Below are 26837 nucleotides of genomic sequence, written 5' to 3'. Positions count from 1 at the left end.
AGCTGGGCGGGACTCGGAGAAGCGGCCGCGCGGACATTATTATTATTATTTGAACTCTCTCCAGCACGCCGGTGGCGGTGCTAGACTGTGCAACCGAAATAAATATCGATTAAGGTCGATATGTTTTTCCTGTAAAATGTGTCCTATCTTGGCTGTGGGTTGTATCGCTTTAAGCGGAGTGGCGTAGTCTATGGGCCGGTTTCACAGACAAGGCTTAAGCCTAGTCCTGGACTAAATCACACTTTCAATGTAAAATCTCCATTGAAGATGCTTTTTAGTCCAGGATTAGGCTTAAGCCTTGTCTGTGAAACTGGCCCTATATGTCTGAGGGCTGCGTTGGTAAAAGTCGCTCTGGGAAACTGATCGGCACTCGTAGAACGCCTCTTGTCCAATCGGATTCCTCGGTCCGTTTATGACGTCGGAGCCCAGTGTGCGCTCCGGCGCTCTCAGGGGGACTTTCCGAACGTTGCCCCGGTAGCATAGCTTAGCTTGGGCTCTGAGCAGCTGGAAGGGACAGCAGGTTACCTGAGGTGAGCCTCGCTGCTCCACCGCTCCTCTCCTCGACAACCACAGTTGCGTGTTTGTTTTTCCGCGATAGTGAACGTTTGGTATCGGGTGTTATATATTTGTTAGTACTCGCCGATACCGATACCAGCATTTTTGTGCGTATCGGTGGCCATGCCGATACCAGTATCGGTATCGGAACAACACTAGTTGTGACAGATGTAAAATCGAGGATGCAACCCTTATCCACATGTTCTGGACATGCCCCAGCTTAGAGAAATACTGGAGAGAGGTGTTTGGTACGTTGTCCCAGGTTACAAGGGCAGAGTTAGAACCTAACCCTTTGATTGCCCTTTTTGGTACTGTTGTTTCTTCTTAAGTAACTTGTTTGAGATGGATCACGAATAAACTTCTGAGTTTTAAGACTATTTATTAAACAAAGGTACAGTTTACAAGGAGAGCTGATGCTGGTGATGAGGCTTGCTGGGATGAGAGAGACCGTTGGTTTCATCTGTTCCCACCTTTATACCTTCTGGTATGCAAATATAGCTTCAACAATGGCCCTATCAGTTTTACTGTAGGGATGCTCGAGGTGTGAAAAATAGGCAGACTTAGATGATGTCACCTAGGTTATAGGTTGGGCACAGATCACAAGAGGCCATTTTAGAATGCCCACATGGCTTTAACAAAGGGTCGTAAACCTTACCCTATCAGCCAGGAGGCCTTATAGCAAAAGGCAAACTATATAGTTTATACATTCTTATATAGTTTTACATTCTTATATAGTTTATACATTCTTATATAGTTTATACATTCTTATATAGTTTTACATTCTTATATAGTTTTACATTCTTATATAGTTTATACATTCTTATATAGTTTATACATTCTTATATAGTTTATATGGTTCATGTGCATGTGTCTGTGCCAAAATATACTACAGTACCGCTGTGGAGGACGATACACTCTTCACCCCTACCCAGCGCTGTACTCTGGCGTTGGCCTCTCTTTTGGCTAGAAGGGCTATCCTGCTGAGATGGAAGAGTGCAGCCCGGCCCACTCATGCTCAATGGCTTAGGGACATTATGTCCTGTCTTAAATTAGAGAAAATACGTTACTCAATAACTCACTTAAATAAGAAATTTGATAAGGTGTAGGGGCCCTTCTTAGAATACTTTCAGGAGTTAGATCCAGACATGCTGTCCTGTTGAGATGCGTTTTGAGTTGTTGAAACTTCCCTTTTCTTTTTTTTCTTTTTTATAATTGCATATTTACTTTTCTTTTCTTTTTTCTTTTTCTTTCAATATGACACTATAATTAATGTGGACACCCTGTGGCATTTTCTTTTCATCTGATCAAGAAGATCTGTACATAAGTATACTTTGTTTGGTGCAAGGATTGACCGGGGAGGTGGGGGGTGGGAGCAAATGTTTGTTGTTAACTACAACTGTGCTGTGTTCAAAAAAGACAATATTTTGAAAATAAAGCATTTGATATAAAAAAGAAAAAAAAAGAATTACACTCTACAGTGTTTCCTCCAGGATTTTGGACATTAGTGGAGGGGTGGGCAGTTTTTGCACGCGAAGCACTGGCGCTCAAAACAAAGACGTAATTTCACCAAAAACTAAAGGGTGGCAACATAATTTTTTTTAAATAGCGGTTAAGTCATTAAAGGTGATTTTATATAGAAGGTGATCAAATACCAAGATATCCTACAGCTGCAGCAGAACATGCGGAACGCGCATACATGTGACTGACAGATACGCCCAAGACACTGACACACACACACACACACACACACACACACAGAAAGATCATCAGCTCATCGAATATGAAGTACACAAGAGTAGAGTACACATGGAACTGGGAACGCACATACAGCACTGAACAACATCCGTAGAATATAAACTTGTGACTGACAGTCACATACATACATACACACACACACACACACACACACACACAATGAAAGATCATCAGCTCATCAATACGAAGTAGGCCTACATGAGAGTACACGCACAAAACCGGCTAATGTTTCTGTTTACACAAGTAAAATCACAGTGTGACAGTCAGATGGAGCATTCGGTAAACAATCAACAGCAAGGTAATGCTATCAGCTGAGTTAAAGAAAACCAACTCTTACCTTTGTATGACACCGACATGAGCCCTGTTTTCCCGTACCTCCGCCATTCTGTTCGTGATGATTTTAGAGGCAATAGATACTTTTTGCCCAGCGCATATTGCCCTGTAATTAGACCATGCGACCACAGCTCCGTTGTGTCTCTTATTGTCCAAATGTTCCCTGAACTTTACCTGCATGTTTTCCAGCATGTAAATCCGTTGTCAATAAAAATTTGACTCCCCTTCTTTCCCCCTGCCAATACTGTGTCGTTTATGACATTTACCAACGTTTATGCTATGAATAGTTCGAAGCTAGCGTTAGGTGCGAGGCTGCCCGGTTAACCCATTTGCGGGAACATCATTTGTTTCACAAAATAGCCTGATTTAGTTGACCATGAACATCAGAGACTAGGCCTACATTACGAATGTTCATTTAAAATACTTGTATACTGAGCACTGTTATAAGAACATGAACCAGAGAACAGCAGTAAATGCACAGCCGTCGCTGATGATGTTCCATTTTCGATTAGGATACGGGATTAAATGGCCGGGGCCCACGGGGAGCAGCATATTGGACGGCCGCTCCCGAGGGTGGTATAGGCTATTTCCGGATAAGGATCCGTCGCGCAACACCGCCCCCGTCTGGTGCCGGAATAACAGTGTTGGGCTCGAGGGGCCGGTAGCTAGTCTATCGGCTCTCATCTGGGCTGCCGGCCACGGGGTGCGCGTGCGGCCGATCCTACGCAATAGGCGACAGGGGATAATTGGACACTAGGTTGGGTATAATTGGATACTAAATTGGGTGAAAAAGGGATAAAATCAAAAAGAAAAGAAAAGAGAGAGGTAGAGGAGAGGGATTTCCTGAAATCTGTTGAATTTGGACCAATCACAAAACTGTTTTGCAAGCGCGTCGCCTCGCGAACACAAACCGAGACGAGGTTAATTGCAACATTGTAACATATTGTAACTTACTACACCCTAAATCGGAACGAAATGTAGGTCTGAAAGCGGCCGAAATCTTCAATCTACTTTTTTTCAGTTCTCCGGTCATAACACCTCGCTACCTTTCTCGTTGCGCAGCCTGAATCAAAGTGGACTGAATCAATTAGTGGCGGAGAAAATGTATTTGTGGCGGCCCGCCACGAATCAATGCTCTATACTGCTCTCACTGCTCTATACATTCTTAATGTGGTAAATGACTATTCAAACGTCTGGTTTTTAATGGAATATCTACATAGGGGTATAAAGGCCCATTTCCAGCAACTCTCACTCCAGTGTTCTAATGGTACATTGTGTTTGCTAATCGTGTTAGAAAGCTAATGGATGATTAGAAAAACCTTGAAAATCCTTGTGCAATTACGTTAGCACAGCTGAAAACGGTTTTGCTGGTTAGAGAAGCTATAAAACTGGCCTTCCTTTGAGCTAGTTGAGTATCTGGAGCATCACATTTGTTCTTCATTTATACTCTCAAAATGGTCAGAAAAAGAGAACTTTCATATGAAACTCGACAGTCTATTCTTGTTCTTAGAAATTAAGGCTATTCCATGCGAGAAATTGCCAAGAAACTGAACATTTCCGACAACGGTGTGTACTACTCCCTTCAGAGAACAGCACCAACAGGCTCTAACCAGAGTAGAAAGAGAAGTGGGAGGCCCCGGTGCACAACTGAGCAAGAAGACAAGTACATTAGAGTCTCTAGTTTGAGAAATAGACACCTCACAGGTCCTAAACCTGCAGCTTCATTAAATGGTACCCGCAAAACGTCAGTGTCAACGTCTACAGTGAAGAGGCGACTCCGAGATGCTGGCCTTCTAGGCAGAGTGGAAAAAGCCATATCTGAGACTGGCCAATAAAAGGAAAAGCAAAAGCAAAAGAACACAGACATTGGACAGAGGAAGATTGGAAAAAAGTGTTATGGACAGACGAATCGAAGTTTGAGGTGTTTGGATCACACAGAAGAACATTTGTGAGATGCAGAACAAGTGAAAAGATGCTGGAAGAGTGCCTGACTCCATCTGTCAAGCATGGTGGAGGTAACGTGATGGTCTGGGGCTGCTTTGGTGCTGGTAACGTGGGAGATTTGTACAAGGTAAAAGGGATTTTGAATAAGGAAGGCTATCACTCAATTTTGCAACGCCATGCCATACCCTGTGGACAGCGCTTGATTGGAGCCAATTTCCTCCTACAACAGGACAATGACCCAAAGCACACCTCCAAATTATGCAAGAACTATTTAGGGAAGAAGCAGGCAGCTAGTATTCTGTCTGTAATGGAGTGGCCAGCGGAGTCACCAGATCTCAACCCCATTGAGCTGTTGTGGGAGCAGCTTGACCGTATGGTATGCAAGAAGTGCCTATCAAGCCAATCCAACTTGTGGGAGGTGCTTCAGGAAGCGTGGGGTGAAATTTCTTCAGATTACTTCAACAAATTAACAGCTAGAAGTTTGAAGGACAACATTTTTTGAAGGACAAAAGTTTGAAGGACAAAATTAAAAATCATTACCGGTATTTCTAACCTTGTCAATGTCTTGACTATATTATTTTCTATTCATTTTGCAACTCATTTGATAAATAAAAGTGTGAGTTTTCATGGAAAACACGAAATTGTCTGGGTGACCCCAAACTTTTGATGGTAATGTATATAAATAAACATTTAATAAGATAATGAACAAGATAACAGAAATGAATAAAAAAGACATGGATGGAAGTGTTAGTGTTTCATCATGACTGTTGCGAAACAAGAAATTACCAAAACGTTACAATGATCGAAACGTTGATCGGCCTTGACTTCTGAAAATCGATTGAACATTACAACCTAGCAGCTTAATAAGAACCCTTGTTTCGAATTGGAGGAATGGACCAACAGAAAAGAGAACATACTCCATACTATGATATATCAATATTATTATACATCATGTTCTATGATATATCAATATTATATACATCATGTTCTATGAATTATTAATATTATATACATCATGTTCTTTGCCGTGCATGTGCTTGGCATAACTCATGAACACAGCACTCAATTACCAAACACCACGGTTGAGAAACCGTTGGCTCAATCCCATAACGAATGGATAGGGTGGACTCTCTGTGGCCCATGACACTCCCACCACCCGCCCGTCTGTACGGATGCTTGTGATGTTGGTTCTTGTCCACGACTCGCCTCGTAAAAGAGTCGACCATCTCTAAGAACTCTCCAGGTTGAATAATGGACAGATGCTGTAGATGAAGTCAATCAGAATTATCGCTGTTATCTCTCTCTCTCGCTCTTTCCCTTTCTCTCTCTCTCTCTCTTGCTCTCTCTCTTTCTCTCTCGCTCTCTTTCTCTCTGTCTCTCTCTCTTTCTCCATCTGTCTCTCTTTCTCCCTCTGTCTCTCTCTCTCCCTTTCTCTCGCTCTCTCTCTTTCTCCCTCTGTCTCTCTCTCTCTCCCTTTCCCTTTCTCTCTCTGTCTCTCTCTCTTTCTCCCTCTGTCTCTCTCTCTCTCCCTTTCTCTGTCTCTCTCTCTCTGTCTGTCTGTCTGTCTCTCTCTCTCTCTCTCTCTCTCTCTCTCTCTCTCTCTCTCTCTCTCTCTCTCTCTCTGTGTCAGGTGACCTATGGTTCCTTCGACTACACGTCCCTTCTCTACCTGTCTGACTACGGGACAGATTTCACCGGAGGGAGATTCATCTTCATGGACGCCAACGGCAACCGGACCGTGGAACCTCGCGCAGGTAAAACATCCCCACGCTCGTATTTTTTTATTATTTTACTTATTTCTTCCCCGCATAACAGACATAAACCAACAAAAACGACCCCCCCCCCCCCTACTACCCAGGAGACCCCTGACCCTTGTAAATATGAGCAGATAGCCTCATACACAGAACAGAACAGAACAGAACAGCCAAACAACATTGACAGTATCCTCCCCCGTCAAAGAGTGATGAATCGTACTTGAGACAATTAGCTTGGTAGTAATCAGTGCTGAGCAGTGTGGTGGGGAGTATGCAGTCTGCTAAGTGTATTTGTGTTGACTAGATCAGTAAGTGGGTTGGCAGCTGTCCAGATTTAAGGCTGTTTAAGTGGTGTCTGATTGGCCTGTGGAGGCTGGGGGGCTGGAGGCTGGAGAAACTGTTCCTACCTACCTATATCTACCTACCTACCTACCTACCTACCTACCTACCTACCTATCAGTGGAGGCTCCTCCATAGAGAATTCGCCAGTTACTTCAGTCAAAGAAACACTCGCCATAGTGGCTATGTCCTGTCAACTTGTCCTTTGCAGGACACGTCTAGAACACCCATGGCTATTATCCCTGAAAATAATTGCTCATTTGGCCAAATACTTTTGCTTAAAATGACCTCGGAAGTCGGCGAGATTCTGGCGCGATTTATACATCGAATAGGTAGACAACATTTAGGATTTATTGAACAGTTTTATTTTTAATGTAGTCGATTTCGAGGAGGCCAATTTTTTTCCGCTTGCTCGCTTCACTCGCGTTGGAATGTTCCCTGTTCTTCTTATCTGTCTTTGTGCTGGCCAAAGGCATACTATTTGGAGTGTAAGCTACAATCAGAAAGTTCTGATTGATGGAATTCATTGTGCAGAGCTTAGCCTATGTGCCTGCCTGAAGAAATGACATTGCTGTAAGTCTATGAGCCTGCCTGATAATTAAGTTGAGAAATGACATTTGGATGTAATATAAATGCCCAGTGAACATGTGTAAAAGGCAGGAATTTGATAATTATGTGGTTACATTTTTTTTTTGTTTAGCCTACATTTTTCATTCTTCTTCTTCTTCTACAGCTTCAACATGTAATCATCAATTTAATCAAGTTTAGCATACTGTATAAAAAAGATGAGTAACAGTTTCTTTATCAAATGTAGTTTTATTCAATATATTTAATATAAATATATTTTTTTAAAAGTTGAGTTAATTATCAGGCAGGCTCATAGACTTACAGCAATGTCATTTCTTCAGAGATAAGAAGAACGGAACATTCCATCGCGAGTGAAGCGAGCAAGCGGAAAAAAATTGGCCTCCTCAATTCTGGAAGTCACCAGCCTCCACTGCTACCTACAGTATACCTACCTACCTACCTATATCTACCTACCTACCTATATCTACCTACCTACCTCTCTCTCTCTCTCTCTCTCTCTCTCTATCTATCTCTGATCTCTCTATCGCTGGGATCCATCCCTCCATCCCTCCCTCCCTGCCTTGCATTTGAAACGGGTTCCTCTGTCTCTCTTTCCATCCCTCTGTTTCCGCCTTCCTTTCTTGCTCTCTCTGTTACTTTCTACCTACCCCCCCCCCCCCCCCCCTGTGGAGACATTGACAGAGAGGCTGACACACCTGGTCTGAACTCCTCTACATGTGACAGACAGGAGGGAGACAAGCGTGTTCCAAATGAACCGCAGTGATTTGGAGCGTGAGTGTCAGTGCAACTGCCTGGAGAGAGGGAGAGGGGGGGAAAGAGAGAGAGAGGGTGTGGGTGAGTGAGAGAGAGAGAGAGAGAGAGAGAGAGAGAGAGAGAGAGAGAGAGAGAGAGAGAGAGAGAGAGAGAGAGAGAGGGGAAGAGGGATAATCTTCATATGACTGATTTCCACTGCTCACAGAGAGAAGGGAAGAGAGAGGGAGACATGCATAATGCATGATGTTATTCACAATGTTCTCCTCACTAAAGTCACTTCTTTCACCTTGCTACCGTCAGAGAAGTGGTACAAGGCTGGAATGACATGCTTTACATTTACATTTACATTTTGGGCATTTAGCAGACGCCTTATTCCAAAGCGACTTACAATCAATACATTTGACTAAGCAAGTGAATCATCAGTTCACCAGTTGTAGCAGGAAGAGTAATCTAGCTCAGGCCCGGGGCCATTGGCAGTCTCCGTGATAGAAGGAAAAAAACAACTAAAAAGACAAAATACAGATATTTCTTTCTGTCTTTCTGTCTCTCTGGTGTAACACACCACCCTCACGAACACTCGCTCCAGGCCAGCTACAACGCCAGATCTACTAACGCCTGGATAGTGTTTAACACATCAGCTAACCGCATCAGAGGACAGTGAAACTGTCAAGTAACTAACGTGTCAAGCAGCCATTGGCTGATGCGCCCAGCACTACTGACTGACCTCCTTCTCCCCCACCGCCCTACCCGTACCCTCCCATCCTCATCCACTGTTCCCTTCACTGTCCCACCCTCCAAACTCAAAGGCTTCGGAGACCGTGCTTTTCACGACTGCACCGTCTAAAGCTGCACGACTGCTTTAGACTTGACACTCTAGGAGACCGGAGACAGGGAGGGAGGGAGGGAGGAAGTGAGGGAGGGAGAGAGTGTGAGTGAGTGAGAGAGTGAATGGGTGAGTGAGTGAGTGAGTGAGTGAGTGAGTGTATGTGTGAGTGAGTGTGTGTTTGTGAGTGAGTGAGTGTGTGTTTGTGAGTGAGTGAGTGAGTGAGTGAGTGTTTGTGAGTGAGTGAGTGAGTCAGTGTGTGTGTGTGTGTGTGTGTGTGTGTGTGTGTGTGTGTGTGTGTGTGTGTGTGTGTGTGTGTGTGTGTGTGTGTGTGTGAGTGAGTGAGTGAGTGAGTGAGTGAGTGAGTGAGTGAGTGAGTGAGTGAGTGAGTGAGTGAGTGAGTGAGTGAGTGAGTGAGTGAGTGAGTGAGTGAGTGAGTGAGTGAGTGAGTGAGTGAGTGAGTGAGTGAGTGAGTGAGTGAGTGAGTGAGTGAGAGAGTGAGTGAGTGAGGTAGTGAAAAAAAGAGAGTAAAATACCAACTTGTTGACAACGTCTACAGGGTGTCTTTCTCATGAGGAGGCGTCACTTAGGCAGTCGTTTAGCAAACTGAGAGTAAGTGAGTGGGCTGCCTCCCCTCTCCCCCCCACAGCCAGGCCGTACGCCCCTCTGCTGTTGTGTGATACTGCGTGAGAAGCCCTGCTGTCTGGGCTGACGAGAGCCTGAGGTCTCCACCCAGATAATTACTGCTACTGACATCACAGGCTGTAATTAAAACCGCAGGCAGACAATCAGACAAACTCTGAGGAGGGAGGCAGAGAGACGCAGAGAAACTCCGGGGTGACAGAGGGATGGAGAGATCAGGGATGGAGAGATCAGGAATGGAGAGATCAGGCAGCAGGAGGAGAGACGGCAGCAGAGGGATGTAGCTGTGTGATCATCAGTCCCATAATCATAATCACGCTACGCTGTTCTTACCTCCGTGATTTCACTTATCTTCACCTGAACCCTCCCCTGATGCACCATGATGCATTATTATACATCATGTTCTATTATATATGAATATTATTATACATCATGTTCTATGATATATGAATATTATTATGCATCATGTTCTATGATATATGAATATTATTATTATATATCATATTATTAACTGGTGTTTCAGAGAACATACTCTATGATATAGGAATATTATTCTACATGGTATTCTTTGCCGTGCGTCATGAACACACAACGGGAATTTAATTACCAAACCCCAGGGGTCTGCATGTACATCACCCTAGTCACACCGTGTATATATACGGGATACAGATTATACCGTTTAAAATCATATTACATAACCACCCATCTTGTGTGATCCACCTCTTCACTCTTCAATTCCCTGTTATATAATAATAATAATCATAATCATAATTCATCGTTGTAGTCACACATGTTAGAGTCTCAGATGCATAAGCAGCATATTATGTCAACGTGGGGTGGGATTAACAACCTCTTATCCGCCCCCGTTCCTCTCCCAGGTCTTTTGAACGGTTCAGCCGCGGAAGAAAACCCATCCAGGTTAACTGTGTGTTCCAAATACCAGATCATCAGTGTTCTCAAGAAGCACCAGAGTGTCACCTCGGCCTCTCTGTAGATTAATCTTCAGGTTAATGAGTAGTCGCTGTGTGGGAGGGAGGGTTTGCACCACCGAGGGTATTGATGCTTCTGTCCTGCCTGATGAGAGTGGGGGTGTTTCTTTAACGGTGACCCAGGTAGCTTGGATGAGTCACGTTAGAACAGGACTGGAACTTTGTGCCACACACACTTTGCGCTTCCTTCATATTCTGGGGGGGCGGCTGTGGCGCAGGAGGTAGAGGCTGGTGGAGGTAGAGGCTGGTGGAGGTAAAGGCTGTGGCTCAGGAGGTAGAGGCTGGTGAAGGTAGAGGCTGTGGCTCAGGAGGTAGAGGCTGTGGCTGGCTGAGGTAGAGGCTGGTGGAGGTAGAGGCTGTGGCTCAGGAGGTAGAGGCTGGTGAAGGTAGAGGCTGTGGCTCAGGAGGTAGAGGCTGGTGGAGGTAGAGGCTGTGGCTCAGGAGGTAGAGGCTGGTGGAGGTAGAGGCTGGTGGAGGTAGAGGCTGGTGGAGGTAGAAGCTGTGGCTCAGGAGGTAGAGGCTGGTGGAGGTAGAGGCTGTGGCTCAGGAGGTAGAGGCTGGTGGAGGTAGAGGCTGGTGGAGGTAGAGGCTGTGGCTCAGGAGGTAGAGGCTGGTGGAGGTAGAGTCTGTGGCTCAGGAGGTAGAGCCGGCGTCTAATGATCGCAAGGTCGGCAGATTGGTGGTTCAAACCCACGTCGAGGTGTCCTTGGGCAAGACACTGAACTCCAAAATTGCTCCTGCAATGAGCGGGCCCGGCGCCTTGCATGGCAGCTTGCCGCCACAGGTGTGTGAATGTGTGTGTGAATGGGTGAATGAGAGGCCGTTGTTAAGCGCTTTGGAATAAGGCGCTATATAAGTCAGTCCATTTACCATTTTATTGTACTGTTTATATTCAGCGAGGCAGCTTCAGTCCAGCCCTGAGACACCAGTAATGACAGAGCCTGTGCCAGTTGAGGGCCTTCATAACTCCTTCATATCTCCTTCATATCTCCTTCATATCTCCTTCATAACTCCTTCATACCTCCTTCATATCTCCGTCATATCTCCTTCTTAACTCCTTCATACCTCCTTCATATCTCCGTCATAACTCCTTCATATCTCCGTCATATCTCCTTCATATCTCCTTCATATCTCCTTCATAACTCCTTCATACCTCCTTCATATCTCCGTCATATCTCCTTCATATCTCCTTCATAACTCCTTCATACCTCCTTCATATCTCCGTCATAACTCCTTCATATCTCCTTCATATCTCCTTCATAACTCCTTCATAACTCCTTCATATCTCCTTCATAACTCCTTCATATCTCCTTCATATCTCCTTCATAACTCCTTCATATCTCCTTCATATCTCCTTCATAACTCCTTCATACCTCCTTCATATCTCCGTCATAACTCCTTCATATCTCCTTCATATCTCCTTCATAACTCCTTCATAACTCCTTCATATCTCCTTCATAACTCCTTCATATCTCCTTCATATCTCCTTCATAACTCCTTCATATCTCCTTCATATCTCCTTCATAACTCCTTCATATCTCCTTCATATCTCCTTCATAACTCCTTCATATCTCCTTCATAACTCCTTCATATCTCCTTCATAACTCCTTCATAACTCCTTCATAACTCCTTCATATCTCCTTCATAACTCCTTCATATCTCCTTCATAACTCCTTCATATCTCCTTCATATCTCCTTCATAACTCCTTCATAACTCCTTAATATCTCCTTCATAACTCCTTCATATCTCCTTCATATCTTCTTCATATCTCCTTCATATCTCCTTCATACCTCCTTCATACCTCCTTCATATCTCCTTCATAACTCCTTCATAACTCCTTCATATCTCCTTCATAACTCCTTCATAACTCCTTCATATCTCCTTCATACCTCCTTCATACCTCCTTCATATGCCCTTCATATCTCCTTCATACCTCCTTCATATCTCCTTCATAACTCCTTCATAACTCCTTCATATCTCCTTCATAACTCCTTCATAACTCCTTCATAACTCCTTCATACCTCCTTCATAACTCCTTCATACCTCCTTCATATCTCCTTCATATCTCCTTCATAACTCCTTCATAACTCCTTCATAACTCCTTCATAACTCCTTCATAACTCCTTCATACCTCCTTCATATCTCCTTCATAGCTCCTTCAAGACTCATAAAGTATTGAAAAGTAAGTAGTTTTGTTATGATGAGCTGTGCTAATAGGGGCGATTGGTTTACTGACAGCTTAGGCAAGGCTTTTTTTTCCTTTCGCCCAGCTGTCAATAAACCAATGTACTGTAACGAATGACTCTACACAGTAAACCAATGTACTGTAACGAATGACTCTACACAGTAAACCAATGTACTGTAACGAATGACTCTACACAGTAAACCAATGTACTGTAACGAATGACTCTACACAGTAAACCAATGTACTGTGAGGAATGACTCTACACAGTAAACCAATGATCCTATTGGCTCCCGTCCTCCTCATCTGTCATCCACTATCTGGAGCAGCAGTCACAATCACAATACTCATTATGACCAATCAAGAGAGCGGATTGGAGTAAGAACGATCCGGTAGTATTTGATTTAACTTAAGCTTTTTCATCCGAAAGTGTCTAAAATCTGCTGGATGGCTCTTCCACGACATCACTTTATTGTGTTGCTAATCTGTTGCGCTGTTGTGTTGCGTAGCGTTTGTCGTATCAGATTTGGAGCATCAACAACCACCACCATGACTGTCATGGTAAACACCGTAGAAGTGTTTTATATTCACAACTCAAAGAGATTCGTTTCATACAGGGGCAGACTGCTGGTTAGCTTAGCCGTGGCTAATGCTACCACACGGGAAATGGCCCTCCTTGTCCTTCAGAGGGAAGGGTGACATTTTTTTTTTTTTCAATTCCCCCATTTTTCAGAGCGTAAAAATGTCATTACCTAACTCTGGAAATCCACCCTGATTTCCCCTGACATGCTAGCAAGGGGATTTATATAGTGCACACACACACACACACACACACACACACACACACACACACACACACACACACACACACACACACACACACACACACACAAACACACACAGCTTTTCCTCCCAGGGAATGCCTGGGGAGTGCACTGCAGACAAACCAGGCAACAATTTCTGCATTTCATTAAAAGTTTAATGACATAAATCCTCACTTTCGGTTGTTTCAAACATTTTCAAACCTGCTGTTGGAGTTGAGGAACATATGACCCGCTTCTTCCCCTGCAGCTCCTCCTCATTAGCTGACCCAGCCAGGCGAAGGCCAGGCACTTCTTTTGTTTTTTACCCTCCAGATTTTTGTTATCCTCAAGAGGCCTCAAAGAAGGTGGAATTCCAACCAGCTCAGCTCAGGTTTATTTTGGTGAAGAAATATTTATTTTATTCAGAATATTTATTTTATTCAGACATTCCAACACGTCTCCATTTCCCAAAGCGGTGGGGGGCCTGTCTGTCAATCAGGGCTGGATTAGGTTTCATCTACCTCTACATCTACATCTCTGGCCTGTTACACTCTTCCTTCTGTCTCCTCTATCACTCTGTCCTGCTTATTCTGACCCTTCCATCCCCCTCTTCTCCCTCTCTCCTTCTCCTGTTTATTTTTAATAAATGTTTTCATGTATCTCTATTCCTTCATATTTAGTCTCTCTTCACCAGCTAGAAGAACCATCGACCCACTCCTCTCCTCTTCCCTCTATCTCTCTGTTCTCACCCACACACTCTTTCCCTCCTTCTCATCCCTCCTTCTCTCCTCTTCTCTCCTCCAGGGCGGGTGTCCTTCTTCTCCTCGGGGACAGAGAACCTCCACCGGGTGGAGCAGGTGTCCTGGGGAACGCGCTACGCCATCACCGTGTCCTTCACCTGCGACCCCGCGCACGCCATCACCGACCCCGCCTTCCCCCAGGTCATGACTGTCTGACATCGCCACCTACAGGCTGGGAGGACCCCTGGAGGAGAGGAGAGGAGAGGAGGGGAGGGGAGGATAGAGGGAGAGGAGAGGAGGGGGGGGGGAGGGGAGGGGGAGGGGAGGGAAGGGGAGGGAAGGGGGGGGGAGGAGAGGAGAGGAGGGGAGAGGATTGGAGGGGACAGGAGAGGAGAGGGTGGAAGGGAGGGGAGAGGGGAGGAGAGGGGGGGAGAGGAGGGGAGAGGTGGGGAGGGGAGGGGAGAGGAGAGGAGAGGAGATGAGAGGAGAGGAGAGGAGAGGAGAGGGGAGGGGAGGAGAGGGGAGAGGAGTGGAGAGGAGAAGGGAGGGGAGGGGATGGGAGAGGAGAGGAGAGGGGAGGGGAGGGGAGGGGGGAGGAGAGGAGGGGAGAGGGCAAGATGTGATTTCAGGAATTCAACTTCAGTCCAGAAATATGTTTAAATACAACGGTATCATTACAATCATGTGTTTTTTTGTTTGTTTGTTTTTGTTGCTATGTAAGGCCATTGATCACATCCCAACCAAGGCAGCAGAGATGAATGATGAGAATGATGAGAATGATGTTTAACACTAGAACAGCCATGGGTGGGGGTCATTAACACTAGAACAGCCATGGGTGGGGGTCATTAACACTAGAACAGCCATGGGTGGGGGTCATTAACACTAGAACAGCCATGGGTGGGGTCATTAACACTAGAACAGCCATGGGTGGGGTCATTAACACTAGAACAGCCATGGGTGGGGTCATTAACACTAGAACAGCCATGGGTGGGGTCATTAACACTAGAACAGCCATGGGTGGGGTCATTAACACTAGAACAGCCATGGGTGAGGTCATTTGACCAAGTGAGTAAAAACATATTTTATATCTTTGCACTCGATCAAATTTCAGGACCCTCCTTTCATGACCTTTCCTAGATATGTGTGTTCTACCACCCAGTATCCTTAACCTATGTTCTACATTACATCAGGATAAGCTAGTATAAAGATATTTAGCAGTTTTTCTGTGTAGGGGGCAGACTGATTTACAAGAGGCGCCAACTAGTGGTAATTGTGTGTAAGTAGCAGCTTCCCATTGTAAAGACTATGGCATTTGACCCCTGAGGCGGCTCTTATAGTAGGTGACATAGACACGGCTGTTCTAGTGTTAAGGAAGAAGTCTGAGATCAGCTTGTTTTGGGACTCCAGTTCCATCGTCCTCCACCGGGGAACACAACAGAACCTGTGTCTGGGTCAGACTGGGTCAAACCGGGTCAGACTGGGTCAAACTGGGTCAGAATGGGTCAGACTGGGTCAAACTGGGTCAGACTGGGTCAGACTGGGTCAAACTGGGTCAGACTGGGTCAGACTGGGTCAAACTGGGTCAGACTGGGTCAAACTGGGTCAGTCTTTAGTTTCTATCAACGCCACAGTCACATGCCCGGTACACGCCAGTCCAGAACCAGTCCAGAACCATTCATATAGAGGGTTTATGTCCTCACAGGTCACATCCCAGCTCTGAATGAAGTCATGTTTGAGGTGTGCCAGTCTGACCCAGTCTGCTAGCTCTCTTTCTTTTCTGTGTCACTATTTCATTCCTCTCCTTGTTGATTGTGTCACAGCATCAGGTCAATGCTAGGTCCCTCTATCCAGGGGAGCCACCACCCTGTGTCTGTGAACTCTCATTCTGTTCCTACCATGTTTGTGCAGCTATATATTTTTTTTTTTATATCACTGCAGTCATTTTTTCGATCCCCAAATGCCTCCCCACCAGCTTTCCCTTGATCAGCTCTAACTACCAGCCAGAGAGGGTGGAGCTAACTACCAGCCAGAGAGGGCATAGCTAAACTACCAGCCAGAGAGGGTGGAGCTAAACTACCAGCCAGAAAGGGTGTAGCTAAACTACCAGCCAGAGAGGGTGTAGCTAAACTACCAGCCAGAGAGGGCGTAGCTAAACTACCAGACAGAGAGGGTGTAGCTAAACTACCAGCCAGAGAGGGCGTAGCTAAACTACCAGCCAGAGAGGGTGGAGCTAAACTACCAGCCAGAGAGGGTGGAGCTAAACTACCAGCCAGAGAGGGTGGAGCTAACTACCAGCCAGAGAGGGCATAGCTAAACTACCAGCCAGAGAGGGTGGAGCTAAACTACCAGCCAGAAAGGGTGTAGCTAAACTACCAGCCAGAGAGGGTGTAGCTAAACTACCAGCCAGAGAGGGCGTAGCTAAACTACCAGACAGAGAGGGTGTAGCTAAACTACCAGCCAGAGAGGGCGTAGCTAAACTACCAGCCAGAGAGGGTGGAGCTAAACTACCAGCCAGAGAGGGTGGAGCTAAACTACCAGCCAGAGAGGGTGGAGCTAAACTACCAGCCAGAGAGGGTGGAGCTAAACTACCAGCCAGAGAGGGCGTAGCTAAACTACCAGCCAGAGAGGGCGTAGCTAAACTACCAGCCAGAGAGGGTGGAGCTAAACTACCAGCCAGAGAGGGTGGAGCTAAACTACCAGCCAGAGAGGGTGGAGCTAAACTACCAGCCAGAGAGGGCGTAGCTAAACTACCAGCCAGAGAGGGTGGAGCTAAACTACCAGCCAGAGAGGGTGGAGCTAAACTACCAGCCAGAGAGGGTGGAGCTAAACTACCAGCCAGAGAGGGTGGAGCTAAACTACCAGCCAGAGAGGGCGTAGCTAAACGCTGAACAGTCTTTCACAGATGCGGTTTGCGGCAACTGAGGTAGTTTGGGATGTCGGTGCGCTTCTCCTTGTCATTGTGAAGAGAACGTTGCCTCTGTGTGTGCCATCAGCATTTCCAAGTGCACTTTCCCGGGAAATTGACTCTCCAACAAGACAGGGACAATGACATGTTTTCTTCTGAGAAGAATCCCCACAATTGAAAAAGTAATTTGTCCCCAAGGTTATCATCTGCACAAAATGTGATATATTGTTTTTGAAGACTTGAAATAAAAGAACAAAAAAATAACATGAAATAGACTTGGACTCCCTCCTTTCATCCACGCTGTTTGGAACGATTCAGTGCCTCTCTCTCTATCTACTGCTTTTGGTCTGATGCTTTTATAAAACAGTTTTTCCTTGCACTGCCCTCCCGTTCTAGCCAATACGATAAACGTAATAATAATAATAAGAATGATAATAATAATAATAATAATAATAACTTTTATTTGTATAGCACTTCTCCTGCCTGCAGCTCAAAGTGCCTTAACACAAACACACCTTAACACAAACACGCCTTAACACAAACACACCTTAACACAAACACACCTTAACACAAACACACCTTAACACAAACACACCTTAACACAAACACACCTTAACACAAACACACCGTAACACAAACACACCTTAACACAAACACGCCTTAACACAAACACACTTTAACACAAACACACCTTAACACAAACACACCTTAACACAAACACACCTTAACACAAACACACCTTAACACAAACACACTTGAACACAAACACACCTTAACACAAACACACCTTAACACAAACACACCTTAACACAAACACACCTTAACACAAACACACCTAGATAAACACGTTTAACACTAGATAAACACGTTTAACACAAACACGTCTTAACACAAACACACCTTAACACAAACACACCTTAACACAAACACACCTTAACACAAACACGCCTTAACACAAACACGTCTTAACACAAACACACTTTAACACAAACACACCTTAACCTTTTGTTTACCAAAAGCAACAGGTGATGTTTCGCATGGATGGAGATAATTGTGTCAGGTTACATAACTGTGTTACTGTAAGTGTGTCAGGTTACATAACTGTGTTACTGTAAGTGTGTCAGGTTACATAACTGTGTTACTGTAAGTGTGTCAGGTTACATTACTGTGTTACTGTAAGGGAACACAGTCCTAGGTCTCATCTTGTCTTGCCTGACATGACTCAGGACACTGTGTGGTTGTCTCATCACACCTGACTAGATGAGACAGACTGAGCTCCTCCTCATTGTATTGAATCTTTTCCCATGTTCCGCTCAGCCGGTTGGGACCAGCCTCTGGGTTTCCGACTCCAGCCTCCATGGTCGATGCGTCCAACAACATTCTGCTGCATTCACAAATGTATTTTGTGCTGCGGCAAATGGAACAGGGTTTATATTGGCTATTCCCAGTGTCAATTAGTTTAGTTCAGTGATTGCCGGTTGGTGGGCGTGGCTTGACGTCTTGGGACTGGGTGTGATGTACATGGTTACTTGTAACATCTATCACAACGACTGCCAATGGCCGCTGGCCTGAGCTAGATTACTCTTCCTGCTACGACTGGTGGATTGATGATTCACTTGCTTATTCAAATGTATTGATTGTCTAATGTAAATGTAAAACGTATGAGCCCACCAACAGTAAGGTCCAGATTGCAAAGTACTCTTCAGTAAATCTGATTTAAAATCTCTAATCTAATCTAAAAGAAGATACCAATTATATTATTTTGTTAGTAAGGAAATTCGGAAACTTGTTATGTTATTATTTTATGTTATAAAACTAGATAGATTATAGATTTTATTTTAATTGTCGAATTGAGTGATCAGGTAGAATTAGCTAGAGTAGCTAGCTGATGTCTCCACATATCCCTGCGCAGTAGATGAGGTCACGTGTATGGCTGCTGATGATGATGAAACACCTGCTTATTATTTAGATTAACAGTGACAGGATAAACAGTGTGTCTGACTAGGAATCTGCCGTCCAAGAGTTTAAACCCTAACCCTAACAGAGTTTAAACCCTAACCCTAACAGAGTTTAAACCCTAACCCTAACAGAGTTTAAACCCTAACCCTAACAGAGTTTAAACCCTAACCCTAAACACGACGCAACAAGCCTGATACACACACGCCTCTCTGTTATTTACTCTAACCCTAACCCCCTTTCCAACAACTTCATATACGTATGTCCATTCCTCCAGTGTAACATGCACCCTGGTATAAGGATGAGTGTTTATCTAGTAATGGATGCAGTATGCTCTCTAGCAAGGAAACCTCATGTGTCATTGATGTCGACAGGGAGCCCTCATGAATATGCATATGCCCATCTATCCCCCAACAAGCCTCTCTAACACAACGTGTCCTAGGAGACGGTGTCATATACTGGCGGAGGAGCTGTGAGGAGCTGTGAGGAGCTGTGAGGAGCTGTGAGGAGCTGTGAGGAGCTGTGAGCTTCCTGATAAAAAGCGAAATAGGAGATGTGAGTTGTCACTGATATGGGAGTTGGGGCTTGGCCATGTGCGTTCAATCTCAGTCAGCTCGTTGTGGTCCTCTGTGAGCCGGTGTTCAGGCAGAGCAGGCTGTGTTCAGGCAGAGCAGGCTGTGTTCAGGCAGAGCAGGCTGTGTTCAGGCTGTGTTCAGGCAGAGCAGGCTGTGTTCAGGCAGAGCAGGCTGTGTTCAGGCAGAGCAGGCTGTGTTCAGGCTGTGTTCAGGCTGTGTTCAGGCAGAGCAGGCTGTGTTCAGGCTGTGTTCAGGCAGAGCAGGCTGTGTTCAGGCTGTGTTCAGGCAGAGCAGGCTGTGTTCAGGCAGAGCAGGCTGTGTTCAGGCTGTGTTCAGGCAGAGCAGGCTGTGTTCAGGCAGAGCAGGCTGTGTTCAGGCAGAGCAGGCTGTGTTCAGGCTGTGTTCAGGCTGTGTTCAGGCAGAGCAGGCTGTGTTCAGGCTGTGTTCAGGCAGAGCAGGCTGTGTTCAGGCAGAGCAGGCTGTGTTCAGGCAGAGCAGGCTGTGTTCAGGCAGAGCAGGCTGTGTTCAGGGAGAGCAGGCTGTGTTCAGGCAGAGCAGGCTGTGTTCAGGCAGAGCAGGCTGTGGTCAGGCAGAGCAGGCTGTGTTCAGGCAGAGCAGGCTGTGTTCAGGGAGAGCAGGCTGTGTTCAGGGAGAGCAGGCTGTGTTCAGGCTGTGCGACTGAACGATACGTCTGATTAACTTCACTCATACTCTGGGCTGCGTTCGTAAATTCGCTCTGGAAATCTGATCAGCACTCGTCGTGGAACGCCTCTCGTCCAATCGAATTACTTGGTCCCTTTATGACGTTGAACCCAGCGTACGTTCTGGTGCTCTCGGAGCGAATTTACGAACGCAAGCCTGTCTGTTGGGTTGAAGCTACAACATACTGCAGGGCTGCCAAGTTTCACCAAAAGTTTGGAGTGAGATTTTTTGGCGGTGGAGTGACCCAAATCTGTGCGCGTTTTGGCAGCGGCGGCCCCTCTCTCCCACCAAATTATTTGTGCTAGTTTCCTGCAATTTTACATGTTGTTCATAATAAACTAGCACAAGAAATGAAAATAATTAACATTTTATAAAACAAGAAAACAATTCAGACAATATATAATATTTATGAAATCTTAATAAACAAATACTGTAGCCTACAGACTCTAAAAGAACAATGGGCCCCATCAACAGGACTCAGCCCCATGGTCAGCAGCAGAAAGACCCTTGATCATCATCTTATATACAGGTACCCGCGGTGGGTAGCTTAGCATTGGCGCGGCTATATGACGTCATCAGTAGTGGACTGAGCGCGGACCCTCAAGCCGTACACATCATCGCGGGAGATTTCAATCATGCTGACCTGAAGGTAGTACCACCGAAGTTCTATCAGCATGTTAAATGTGCAACAAGAGGAGAAAAAACACTGGATAAGGTATACACCAACATCAAGCTTGCTTACAAGGCTAGACCGCTAGCTCATCTAGGCATGTCTGACCATGTGTCAATCCTCCTGATCCCAGCCTACACTCCCATGAGGAAAAGTGCTCCCATCACCACTAAGACTGTCAGAACCTGGCCAGCAGGGTCCGCTCCACTGCAGATCTGCCTGAATGACACCTCATGGCAGGAATATGAGCATGAGGACCTGGAACAGTTCACGTCGTCGGTTCTGAACCACATAGTGAACTGCACCAACTCAGCCACCGTGGACAAACGGGTCCGGGTCTACCCCAACACGAAGCCATGGATGACTGGGAAGGTCCAAAAACTGATCAAGGAGAGGGACAACGCCTTCGCAGGGAAGGGCACACTGCTGTACAGCACCACCAGGGCTAACCTAAAGCGCGGCATCCGGGAGGCCAAGGCAGACCACAGAGAGAAGATTGAGGAATGCTTCCTGAGCAACGACTCCAGGCGGGTGTGGCAGGGGGTTCAGCACATGACAAACTTCAGAGCCAACAGGCTCACAGCCGCGGAGGACGACCCCCTGCTGGCGGAAAAGCTGAACTCCTTCTACGCCCGGTTTGACGAGGGGCGAACGGAGGTAACCACAACACAAACACCACTCTCTCCAGCTCTCAGCAGCCTCACCCTCACAGAGCATGAAGTGAGACGCGTGCTGAAGGCGGTGGACCCCAGGAAAGCCTCAGGGCCGGATGGCGTCCTGGGACGGGTGCTGAGGGACTGCGCCGACCAGCTGGCCGGGGTTTTCACCAACATCTTCAACCAGTACCTGTCCCAGGCCACCATCCCACCCTACCTGAAAACCTCAACTATCATCCCAGTCCCGAAGAAAAGCACGGTGAGCTGCCTAAACGACTACCGCCCGGTGGCACTCACACCAATCATCATGAAGTGCTTCGAGAAACTAGTCCGGGCCCACATAGTCACACGCCTCCCGCCCAACCTGGATCCATACCAGTTCGCCTACAGAGCCCACAGGTCCACTGAGGACGCCATCGCGACGACTCTCCACTCCACTCTATCCCACCTGGAGAGGGGAAACAGCTACGCGAGACTGCTCTTTGTGGACTTCAGCTCTGCCTTCAACACCATCCTTCCAGACAGGCTAGTGACCAAACTACTAGACCTGGGACTATCACACTCTATATGTGCATGGATCAAGGACTTCCTGTCTGACCGCCCCCAGAGGGTGCGGGTGGGCTCCCACACCTCCACAGCCCTCAGACTCAGCACTGGGTCCCCCCAGGGCTGCGTGCTAAGCCCCATCCTCTACAACCTCTACACCTACGACTTCACCCCCGTCCACCCCAGCAACTCCATCGTAAAGTTTGCAGACGACACCACCGTGGTGGGCTGCATCTCGGGGGGGGGACGAGGCGGCGTACAGGGATGAGGTAGAGCAGCTGAGCAAGCTGTGCAAGGTTAACAACCTGCTGCTGAACCAGTCAAAGACGCAGGAAATCATCGTGGACTTCAGGAGGAAAGAATCTGAGGTCCTGCCCCTGCTCATCGACGGAGGGAGCGTGGAGAGAGTCTCAACCCTCCGATTCCTGGGGGTGCACATACAGGATGACCTGTCCTGGAAGAACAACACAGCAGCCATCATCAAGAAGGCACAACAGCGGCTCTTCTTCCTGAGAGTCCTCAGGAAAGACCACATCGGACAGGAGATGCTGGTGGCCTTCTACCGCTGCGCAGTGGAGAGCATCCTCACCTACTGAATCTGCAACTGGTTCTCCAGCTGCACAGCCGCAGAGAGGAATGCGCTACAGAGAGTCGTGAGATCGGCCCAGAAGATCACCGGCACCCCCCTCCCCTCTCTGGAAGAGCTGTACAACACACGCTGCCTCAGGAAGGCCTCCAAGATCTCCAGAGACCCATCCCACCCTGGGTACGAACACTTTGCTCGGCTGCCCTCGAACAGGCGGTTCAGGACCATGTTCGCAAGGACAAACAGACTGAAGCTCAGCTTCTACCCCAGGGCCATTCAGGCCCTGAACACAGCAAAGACCTAGGTTCTGGGCCCTGGACAGTCTGGACGGATAGATGGCAGCTGCTGGATTGAAATCAGGTGTAGTGCTGAGGCACAAATGTGTACATTTCAAGCCTGCAAACTGCGACACTTTAAATGAATGTGCAATAACACTATGTGCAATATGACAACCCTAGGGTACATAAGGTTCAGAGAATAGGAAATGTTAGAATAGGTATAGCATAGCAAAGAGTACAGCACAGTGTTTTATTTGTATAGTATAGTATAGTGGATAGTGTACATAGCCTTTATTTATGTAAACCAGCTCCTTTCCCTTCTTTTTTTTTTTTTTTTTTTTTTTTTCCTAGCACCAGGGGAGCCCCCCCTCCCAAATGTCGTTGTTTGGTACCTGTACTATATCAATGACAATAAAGACCATTCATTCATACAGTGCATTGCTCATAGATGGCTATCATGTTATACAGTACATACCAGGGTTTTTCCTGGGTCAGAATGAGGGCTTGGTGGTTGATCTTGTGCGCGCCCAGCGCTCCCACATTTTTTTTGAGGGACCCCCAATTGTTGTATTTGTATTGTAAATTGTAATTATTATGAATTATTATTATTATTATTATTATTAATGTACCTAGTTATGTTACAGTAGAGAAACAAAAAACAGTTACCAAAACTGAGTATTTACTAGCTAAGATTGGCAAAAGATTGGCGTGGTGCAACCGAAATTAGTAAACGACTAGTTTGAAACTAGCTAGTAACAACTAGGGGTTTAGTAACTACTAAATTTAGTAATGACTTACGCCAAATTGGTGCAACCCAGTCCAGTAGGCTACCAGATACGATGTTGTAATGTATGCAAATGTATGCACCACGGTTGCCAGACGGAATTGACAATGTCCAGCCCAACCGGTCTAAAAGCTGCCGAATCCACCCGTCCAGTGACCAAAAGTAGCCCAATCTGGCAACACTGCTTGCTACGTTCTTGCAGCTCGCGTGAACACAGGTTCTTCCATCAGCGCTCGGCTGCCGCTTCGATTGCACTCAAGTTAACAGGCGTGCAGAAAGATGCCACGAAACTCATGTCCGGTAGCTTTCTTTCAAGGAATTTTAAAAAATAAAAGTCCCGTAAAAAAATTGTTATTTTTTGCCGTGAGAAATAGAGGTGCGGCGTGAGAGCGTGAGAACTGTTTGAAATGCGCGAGTCTCACGGCGATTGCGTGAGACTTGGCAGCTCTGTACTGTAACTTGTCATTAGTAAGAAGGGAATGTCAAAGTGCTAAACTACTTTGCAACAAGATATTGGTGGTGAATGAGGGTTGGACTTGTTTCCAGTATTCTGCTCACCTATTCAGTCCTAACCACTACGTGAGGGGGATTCTGTAAAGCGTCCTTGGGTTTGTGAAAGACAATGAAATTGAATCTGAATCTGAAGTAGAGGAACTTTCTAGAATGAAAGGCTGCACAGCAGCATGTTGCTGTACTGTACCTATCTATATATCTACCTTCAGCTCTCCATAGGGGGCCTGTTAGCACAATCACTCTGTTCTGAGGAGAGGGGGATGAACACACAGGGATGGAGAGGAGGGGTGGAGTGTGAGGAGAGAGGGATGAAGAGGAGAGGAGAGGTGGAGTGTGAGAGGGTGGAGAGAAGAGCTTGAAATGGGAAGAGAGTGATGAAGATCAGTGTTTCTCAACCCTCTCCTCGGGGCGCCCAAGCCGCTCCACATATTTGATCTGTTCCACCACCCGCAAACCTGATTCAACTAATCAAGTACAAATCATAATTGCTTTGTACTTGATTAGTTGAATCAGAGCACAAATAATGATGTAAACATGGAGAAGGTGTAGATCTTTATAAAGTCTGTGGTACGGGTGCACATCTGTTTCAAACTAGTGGGTTGTGTTGTGTTGTGTTCAAAATCATTTGAGGCACAGAAGATGTTTTGTCTGTTGTAAGTCGCATTGGATAAACTGCACATAAACTGCACATACTGCCTTACCTAGTCACCTTCACTACCATTCTTGTTCTATTTATGTGATGCCCTTATATCACTATTTTCACTTTTGGTTGGATGCTAAACTGCATTTCGTTGTTTTAGTACTTGTACTCTGCGATGACAATAAAGTTGAATCTAATCTAATCTAATCTAATCTAATAAAGGCGTCTGCTAAATGCCCAAAATGTAAATGTTCCTTTTGTGGCCAAACTAGCCCTCAACCCACCACCATGTTTTTTTTCATGATAAATGATCAACTGAATTTGTCGATTTTGCTGAAAGGGCTGTCGGTCTTCTCCTCTATAATGTCTGTTGAACATCTTCCTTAGCTGAAAATGTGCCCACAAGGACTTTCTTGCGGTATCTTGACGTCAACGGAAAATGAAACCTTGACAAGTCTAGTTCCGTTAGCTTCATTTCTTTAACGTGTCCTCCCCTATTAAAAACCTCAGACTGTGAACCCTCCAGCTGCCCTCCTACCAGCGCCACGTGCGTGTGGAGAAGCCCAGGGTGATACAAGCCTCCCCTGGCTGATAAAACCCTCCCCAGTGTTTACATTGAAGTCCGTTGCACTTGGTTATTATTCTGTTAAACCTGCCATGTACCCAGCCGTGCCGTAACAAGCGCAGTGACGCAGTTCTGCTAATCCAGAGGGAATGTCAGAGGATGATAGACAGAGGGAATGTCAGAGGATGATAGACAGAGGGAATGTCAGAGGATGATAGACAGAGGGAATGTCAGAGGATGATAGACAGAGGGAATGTCAGAGGATGATAGACAGAGGGAATGTCAGAGGATGATAGACAGAGGGAATGTCAGAGGATGATAGATGCGCAAGAAAAATGTCAATCGTTTAACAGCGATATTTGTTATCTGCTGCAGCCCTTTGTTTTTCTTTGTTACTAATTATTATAATTATCTCTGCTAAGTGTGTGAGCCACACGGCCTCTGTGGTCTCTGCTAAGTGTGTGAGCCACACGGCCTCTGTGTGTGTGTGTGTGTGTGTGTGTGTGTGTGTGTGTGTGTGTGTGTGTGTGTAAGTACTGTGCTAAATGTGTGAGCCAAACGCCTCTCTGGTCTCCACTCAGAGATTCCGCTGACGAGCTACGAGCTAATCCCTGGCTAATGAAACCAGATCATGACTGTCTGCCGCTATGCAAGATCACTAGACCGTTTATAGACTACTGGACCAGACTACTAGACATGGGCCAGGTTCCATATAGATCTCCTAGCCCCCTGGCCCCTTCCCCTAGCCCCCTAGCCCCCTATCCCCTCATCTCCTTCCCCTAGCTCCCTACCTCCCTAGCCCCCTACCTCCCTACCTCCCTAGCTCCCTACCTCCCTACCTCCCTAGCCCCCTACCTCCCTACCTCCCTAGCCCCCTACCTCCCTAGCCCCCTACCTCCCTACCTCCCTACCTCCCTAGCCCCCTACCTCCCTACCTCCCTACCTACCTACCTCCCTACCTCCCTAGCCCCCTACCTCCCTACCTCCCTAGCCCCCTACCTCCCTACCTCCCTAGCCCCCTACCTCCCTACCTCCCTACCTCCCTAGCCCCCTACCTCCCTACCTCCCTAGCCCCCTACCTCCCTACCTCCCTAGCCCCCTACCTCCCTAGCCCCCTACCTCCCTACCCCTCTACCTCCCTACCTCCCTAGCCCCCTACCTCCCTACCTCCCCTTGATTACACAAACAGGGAATCAAATATTTCGGGGCTAAGCAGCACTGAACACTCAAGGGTCACATAACACCTCCTTCTCCACACGG

The 26837-nt window shown here is 46.4% G+C and overlaps 1 protein-coding gene across 2 annotated transcripts in view; it reads left to right on the top strand.

Moving 5' to 3' along the window:
• ogfod3 (2-oxoglutarate and iron dependent oxygenase domain containing 3) overlaps positions 1 to 14439 on the top strand; it is a 73616-nt gene extending 59177 nt beyond the window's left edge. Inside the window, exons 8-9 of one of the 2 annotated variants that reach the window (XM_080541462.1) lie at positions 6218 to 6341; positions 14266 to 14439. In XM_080541462.1, coding sequence (XP_080397588.1) covers positions 6218 to 6341; positions 14266 to 14417 — 276 coding nt within the window. In that variant the 3' untranslated portion in view covers positions 14418 to 14439. The remainder of the gene's footprint in view (positions 1 to 6217; positions 6342 to 14265) is intronic. The other variant, XM_080541463.1, reaches the window with a different exon arrangement.
• Positions 14440 to 26837: the final 12398 nt, after the last annotated feature.

Source organism: Nansenia antarctica (assembly GCF_963989245.1).
Source record: "Nansenia antarctica genome assembly, chromosome: 11".
In the NCBI taxonomy this organism is placed as follows: Eukaryota; Metazoa; Chordata; class Actinopteri; order Argentiniformes; family Microstomatidae; genus Nansenia; species Nansenia antarctica.
The sequence above is the reverse complement of the archived record's forward strand: the minus strand, read 5'-3'. Positions and strand labels throughout refer to the sequence as shown.